Raw genomic sequence first — 7,784 nt, forward strand, 5'->3', positions numbered from 1 at the left:
ACCTGAGGAGGTATTTAATGTCAGGCAGAGTGGTTGAGGTCAGTACAAAGTGCTGGGTTATAGCCACTGGAGATGAATGTCAAGGGCACACAAACAGGGGCTAGCATCACATAGATGGGTGGGGCCAGTATCCTGCATGTAGTTCAGAGAGGGATATGATTTCAGAGTTTGACAAAGGAAGGACCAGAGAGGAGGAGGCTATGGACACACTATAAGTTTCAACATCTCTCAGATTAGGTACTTTTTAATATGATGCAGAACAAACGCTGATCTATTCTCTACATCTGTTCTCTGTTCTTCTCCTCTGACACTTGATACCACCACTTACTCTGACTGATAAGCACTTCTTCTGGAACTGAATCCTGCCATTGAAAGAATTAAGATGATAATTTTTCCCAGCCCTCTCTTGCCTTATCTTATTTAGTCCTTTACTCTCTCTCTCTCTCTCTTCTCTTCATCTTTTCCAGAGACTCTGAGTTGAACTTCATCCTCCGAAAAGATTTTTGACATCATTATGAAGTTTATCCTCTTCTGGGTGATCTTGAATCTGCCTCGTGAGTGTTGGCACCTTTTTCTTTACTTACCAAATATTAAGTCCTGGGGGAGCATGAAAGGTGAATTGTTGAGTAAGACTCCCTCCACGTTCTGCGTGGAGTAGGGTTCGGTATCTGAAAGAGGAGCCTCACAACAAATGAGAGAAAAAGACACGAGATAATTTTGCAATATTGGGGGACCAGGCGGCAAGTCCCAAAGGACTTCCTCCTATGCTCAGGCCTCACCAAGCTTTTATTGATTCTGGGATGCACCCATAGCATAGCCCTTAGGCAGGCGACCCCCTGCAAAGGCAGACTAGCCCATCAGCAAGGATTTACATAATAATAAATGGAAGAGTAGTTTCAGCTACCACTGTCTGGGCAAACAGAGGTGGCGCCTATAAGAACAAAAAATTTTTAAGTCCCCAAATCAATGTCCAACAGTTCTGAGTCCAAGTTTCAATGTTTGACAGTTCATGTGTACATGCCAGCAATGAAATGCTGATTCTGGATGGTGGACAAATGCAGGTCGGGTCCTCTCTGGTTTGGTCCTGGGCACCATGCAGGGCTGCACAGCTACTGACTGCTAGCATGGCAAAGCATCTTCACCATCTCTATCTCTGAATTGTCTCTCTTGTCTTTGTGGCTGGCTTTCTGGGATCCGTTGTTACAGGAATCCACATGGTCTTGAAATTGTCTTCTGAAAATATACAAATGTATTCTCGACCAAAGGTTAATAAAGGAAATTTTACTTGGGGGATCCTCTTTATATTGGCCCAAATGATTATCCTTTGGCTTATTTTGACACCACATATATTTTTCATGGGTGTCTTGATGTTAGCATTACAAAATGAAAGAAAAAAAATTTTCTAGATGTAATTTAGTTACAGGATATTTTTCCTTACATGGTATTCTTCCACTATCCCCCCTTTTTTATTTAATTAGGAGGCTTTTGGAAAATTTATAATGCAGTCTAGATTACTTTAAATTTTTATTTTTTCTGCACAAAAATATGACTGCTATAGGTTCATTGCATGTTAAGCAATTTTACCATGAAATGAAAATTTTGGTTAATACTATTTGAATAATTACTTATTTCAAGTTAGCCAAATTTAATTAATCTGAAAACTTGACTGTGAATAAAGATAGGAACAACATTTCAGACTACAAGTGTAGGCTTGATTCCCTCTCCCTCACTGCTGCCACCATCCCCACCAGGTTTCCTCCTGTGATATTGCCTGTCTGCCTCACCTCAGGTTGACTGTGACATGCTTTGTGGGGAGGCATGGACATTGGAACCCTAATACCAGAACTGCTCCTAAGGAACAGTGAGAGCTGACCCTGAACCTGTCTAGAACAGGATTGGTTTTGGTATGAGGTCTTGTCGGGGCATGGTTCCAATATTCAGGCAAAAACCCTGGAGGTAATTATAAATCCTCTTTCTCTCACATGCCACATTCAATCTGTTTGGAAAATTTTGTTGACTACATCTTCTAAACAAATCTAAATCCAATAATATCTTATAACCTCCACTGCTCACCATGGGCCAACCCACCATCTCTTGCTTGGATTATCAAATGATTCTCCTAATAGGCCTCTCCTACACTCAACACTTCTCCATAAGGAAACTATCATCACTCATTCATTACACATCCCACATCCCATTTCACTCAGAGACAAGTCCACATCCTTTAAAGCTCTGCATCACTTCTTTGTCCTCTCTTGTTTCCTGCTCTTGTCCCCCTCACTCACCATGCCAGTCACATTGGCCTCTGTTGTTGCTCCTTAAACAGGCATTAGGACTCTTCTCCAGCTGTTTCCTCTGCCTAAATCCTGTTCCCCAAATATCTGATTATCTCCCTCCCCCAGCTTCATTTTACTGTTCAACCCTCATGTCCATAATATTTACCCTGACTACTGATGTAATACTGCACAGTGCCTCCAACACACACACACACACTCACACACACACACACACACACACATACACTCACACACACACACACACACACACACGCGTGCGCGCGCTACTTCCTTCCCCTCTTTCCGTGTTCTACTTTTGTTCCAAAGCACTAATCACCATCTAACATACTGTCTCATTTATTGTATATTATGTTTGTTATTACTGAATGTCTCCACTCATTAGAACGTATAAGAGCAGAGATATTTATCTGTATTTTTCACTATATAGCCCAAGCACTTCAAACAGCCTGGTTTTCTTTTTGAATGAATGGGTGATTTCCCCTCCTTAGACTCTGTTAGTATTTGGTCTGTTCTTTAAATGGCTCGTATCGTTTTTCCTTACATAGCTGTTGGGAGGACGGGATGAGATGGGTTAAAGCATTCTAAAATGGATAAAAATAGTGAAGTTCTTTAAGCGTTAATTTAACATATGTCCACTAAATTGTGGAAGGTATTTGAGAAGCCTGTGTTTTCATTCAAACAATACGTACTGATGACTGAAAGGGAAAACACCTTTTATCTTTTGAAATAAATATGTTTCTATCATCTATAATAATAAAAGCATAATATGCAAATCAACTGAATGACCGAACAGCAGAACGACGGTCCAGATGACCTTCCAGACGATCACGCTATGACACGCACTGGTGCCAGGCCAGCCAAGGCGGGTGCTATGTGATTGGTTGAGGGGGGGCCTGCCATCACCCCATGATTGCCCCACAGAGGGAGGCCCAGGCCACTGGCCAACAACGTTGTGTCAGGTGTGTGGGACCAGCCAGCGATCGCCCCACAGAGGGAGGCCAAAGCCAGCCAAGCAACTGTACCCCACTCCTGTCGCCCACAGTGGGAGGCAACTGGTAGTAGGGGATGGGGAGGGGACAGCACCACACAAATGGCAAACAGTGGCAGTGGCGGGGCCAACTGCTGGCAGCTGGCAGCTGGGGTAAAGAAAGTCCCAATAGGCCCTGATCACCAGCCAGGCCTAGGGACCCTACCCAAGGGGTCCCAGATTGCAAGAGGGTGCAGGCCGGGCTGAGGGACATCCCCCTCCCCCCTGCACAAATTTCGTGCACCAGGCCTCTAGTTTTCTTAATATTCTACAACAAAGTAAGCCAGATTACAAATTCAGCTTACAGTTGAAGATACTGGAGAGAAGGATAGGGAAATTTGGGTCTATTAAGGAATTTTCCTTTGTTTTTTCAAGTGATCTCTGAAAAAAATCTTAGAATTTCCTGTCTATGCTTCTCTTTTCTAGGTGCTTTGGCCTATGACCCAGATTACATACATGACCTCACTCCCCCCTATTTGGTCTATTTGAAATCTGATTACTTGCCCTGCACTGGAGTCCTGATCCACCCCCTGTGGGTGATTACAGCTTCAAGCTGCAACTTACTGTGAGTAATAAGCCCCCAATGACCCTCTATTCTTGGGGTGCTCAGGTTGGGAACAGGACCCTGCCTGGGTCTGATTAATTAAACGGGATTTAGGGAGGCCTTCTGGGGATGTTCAGTAATAGAGAAATAAGTCTGTGGGGAGGAGCTAATAAAGGGCCAGAAGGGTGGATAAGCCATCTCTGTTAAGTCCTCTCAAGAACACCCATATTGTTCCAGGAATCTTAAGGTGGTATTGGGGGTTACAAACCCATCAAGCCTCACTGAACAAGATGTACAAGTGGTTGGCTATTCGAAGATGATTAATCATCCGTACTTCTCAATCACTTCTATTGAGAATAACCTAATGTTGATCAAGTTGGAAAGATACATTGAAGTCAATGACTACGTGAAACTGGTCAGCTTGCCCAAAGAACCTCCCAGCGAAAACACCATGTGCATGGTCTCCACCTGGGCTTACAACACATGTGACATCTGTGAGTGACCCTAAGATCATCTCTCAGGATCAGACATGCTTCTATCTCTTCCCTACTCTTGGCTTCTATGATTTTCCCAGTTCTTTCTTTTAAACTCTTTATTCCTCAGTTTTATCTCCTTTACCCTCTCCCTATGCCTCACTTAGGGAGTCCTTCAAGCCTTTTCCTCCACTGTATCTTTCTATCATCTTTGCTTTCATATAAAATAGAAGTGGTGTTGGTAGAAAGAAGACATTTGTATTCTGGTCCTATTTTGCTGTGTGATAATGGGCCACTTTCCCATGGACCCTCAATTTTCTTAACTCTAAAATGTGGCACAACCTGTATTAGATGTTTTCAACTATTCCAGGCAATCAAGAAAATTATCTTTAAATATCATGAAATAATACTTATGTATTAAACATAAGGTGCATACATGATATTTTGCTTAATCAGGCAGACCTTCCTTATGCAAGATTGTGATAGACATAAATAATGAAAAGTTTAAGAAAAATATTTCTGAAACATTTTGAACTGGTGATATTCTGAACATTCTCTCATGTATTCAGCAAATTAAAAAGTGACTCTCATGATTTTACCAGTAAAAGTCTCTATATGTAATTTGAAGCCACTGAACTACATTAACTCAACTTTCTTCTATGTCACACTTTTCAGATTCCATTAAACACACACACACACACACACACACACACAACTTTGAGTATGTTAATACAGCTTTCTCTTGTCTAAGTTTTGTGCCTGTCTACTGCCTATCCCATTCCAAAATTTTCATGCAAATTCTATCAACTGTTCATAGCTATGACTATAAACAACAATACTGTATTATAACCCAACTTGCTAAGAGACTAGATCTTAATTATTCCCACCACAAAAAAAATTATAATTACGTGACGTGGTACTGAGTCTAACTATTGCTACAATGGCAATCATATTACCTACATAAACGTATCAAATCAACATGTACACCTTAAATGTGCACAACATTGCAAGTCAAATATATTTTAATAAATTAAAAAGGAGTCAGTGATAAATGTAAAATATGGGACGAATAAAAAATATGAAAGCTAAATAAATAAATAAAACTTAATTTCACAGGACATTCTTTAAATCTTTAATTTTCCAGAAAAATTTTAAAGTAATTTGCTTCATTTCATTGCAGAAATCAGCTTCCAAGAGTTTATTCTATTTTGTAAGGAGATAGTTGTATCATGAGAAATTGTTAATCTGATACTTTCCTGTTGTCCTAGCTGCCTCAGTTCTGATTTCTCTCAGTATTTGGCCTCTCTTTCTTTCTGCTGGGAGAAGAGGAAATATGTTGAAGAGGAGGGAAAGAAGAGAAGGTTTGGTATCTGAGGACGTTTTACTTCTCTCTTTCCTATAGCCAAGGACCCTGATTCATTGCAGAATGTGAACATCTCTGTTATCTCCAAGACTAATTGCCGCAATGCTTATAAAAGCTATGACATCACAAAAAGTATGCTGTGCTTGGGCATTGTGCCAGGAAGAAGGCGGCCCTGCAAGGTAAGCTACTCTCAATACCTTCCTGTTCCCATTTTGTTCCGGTGCCTTTTGCCAGAAAGATAACCCAGTTTCCTTTTTCCTGGCAGGAAGTCACAGCTGCCCCAGCAGTCTGCAATGGGATACTTCAAGGAATCCTCACTTTTACTGATGGATGTGTTTTGAGAGCTGATGTTGGCATCTATACCAGAATCTTTAACTACATACCCTGGATTGAAAATACAATCCGAAACAACTGAGCTCCCTCAGCAGGAAAAAATTCTGGACTTTGACACAGCCTGTAGCCATGTCCAGCCTCACAAGCAAATCTAAATAGACTCCTTGGGTTCCATCCTGCATACCTGTCTCATTTCTATCCAACAGAGGTGACTTGTACATACCTGTACTATGATTATATGCAACAACCCTTCTACTTCCCCTTTCCATGAAGATGGCAAACTCAGTTCCCCTTAAGACAGTTAAAGTTTATGAAATGGGGATGGTGTTCTCTCTAACAATTGACCTATTGTAGAAAAAAAGCCACTCTATAGCCATTGGGGTGACAAAATGCCTACTACTTGCACTGAATTAATCATGTGCAACCTACATATGCCAGTTCGGAAAAGGAAGTCTGACAAGAAGTGAGCTAAATAGAAGTACAGGTCAGAGGAAAGGGCTTAAGGAGGGGGGCTCTGGGAGGTATTATAATTTGTTTCTCCTTGTCCATCCAACTCTCAACACCAGGCATAGATTCTGATTCTTCATTCGGCAGGATTCTGCATATGCACTTGAGCCATGAAAGGTTAACACAAAGCCTGATTGGGGCTTATGACATAAGAAGTTACATTAGTAAATCTTGTCCTCTCTGTCTAAAACCTCTGTAGCAGTGAAGACTAGCTTGTTGAAAAGCAACATTTTGTATATGGATTATTAAGTGCAATTGTGAGAGCTTCACCCTTGTATAAGTTATTAACTGAAATTTTAGCTTTGGTAGAAATAGATGGTTTTTGCAGGCAAATAGAGATTTCTCCTAGCTTGAACTGGTGCTAAGATTTCAATAGGTCATACTGATGTCTTATAAGTTCAGATTATTCTAGATGATGAAGCATATGTTAAGGGCACTGAATTCCATGGGCATCAGCTTGCTGTATGATCACTATCATTGTAAGGTGGCTTCCTCAGTTGAAAAATATATTCCTTTTTTTGTGGAATACATATACTATTCAAGGATGGTGGGGCTGGGAATGATGATGACAAGGGAAAGAAAATCCAAATCTAGAATATGTCATTTTCAGTGTGAACAAAGAGCATAATGCAAGGGGCCCACCTACAACCACCTGGCTGGTGGGATACCTGGAGTACAGTAATAGATCAGGGCTGAGGTTGGTCGCTGACACTGGCCAATGGGGTCTTCAGCAGTGGTGGCAACCAGGTGAGCCTGGCAAGAAGTCCCTGAATATGTCCCTTGTGGTCCCATTGTTCCCTTTGTTTATAAAGCAATTAAGAAACACACTTGGAAGAATGAGACAGAATTTCAGAGCAGACCAGCTTGTCCATCTGATTATGAAAGTCTTTGCAAGTGAGAGCATTCTGGTGAGAATTCCTATTGGATACAATTATCCTCCTGCTCAAGCTGACCCTGGAAATCCATACTACATAATCCTTTCCCAAGCATTTCCTCCACCATGCTCCTTCCGAGCACCTGCCACTCCCAGGGAATGCTTATACATTTGACCTCAAGAAAGAGAGCAACTAGATATGTTGATTAAATTTCTGTCTCCTGGGAAGATTTCTGTTCTCTTATTTTCTTCAGGGCATCCCTCTGAGAGGTTTTAATATCACAGAAGTACACATGCAGTTGGTAGCAATATATTAAACAGAACCATGTGTAAACGAGGTGAATGAAGTCTTTTCAGTTCACTGAG

General features: G+C 41.2%; 1 protein-coding gene across 1 annotated transcript; it reads left to right on the top strand.

Moving 5' to 3' along the window:
• Nucleotides 1–514: 514 nt before the first annotated feature.
• Nucleotides 515–6,119, top strand: PRSS58 (protease, serine 58). Its single transcript, XM_006777074.1, has 5 exons — nucleotides 515–554; nucleotides 3,751–3,889; nucleotides 4,106–4,362; nucleotides 5,744–5,883; nucleotides 5,970–6,119. Exons 1-5 carry the CDS (start codon nucleotides 515–517, stop codon nucleotides 6,117–6,119), a joined length of 726 nt encoding a protein of 241 aa, XP_006777137.1.
• The last annotated feature ends 1,665 nt before the right edge of the window (nucleotides 6,120–7,784 follow it).

Source organism: Myotis davidii, unplaced genomic scaffold, assembly GCF_000327345.1.
Source record: "Myotis davidii unplaced genomic scaffold, ASM32734v1 scaffold329, whole genome shotgun sequence".
Classification (NCBI taxonomy): Eukaryota; Metazoa; Chordata; class Mammalia; order Chiroptera; family Vespertilionidae; genus Myotis; species Myotis davidii.

Excerpts from the sequence above, each read along its gene's own strand:
- PRSS58 (XM_006777074.1), top strand. The coding sequence starts at position 515 with ATGAAGTTTATCCTCTTCTGGGTGATCTTGAATCTGCCTC. Across the intron at positions 3,890-4,105 it reads GCTTCAAGCTGCAACTTACT|GAATCTTAAGGTGGTATTGG; the intron begins GTGAGTAATAAG and ends ATATTGTTCCAG. Across the intron at positions 5,884-5,969 it reads GAAGAAGGCGGCCCTGCAAG|GAAGTCACAGCTGCCCCAGC; the intron begins GTAAGCTACTCT and ends TTTTCCTGGCAG.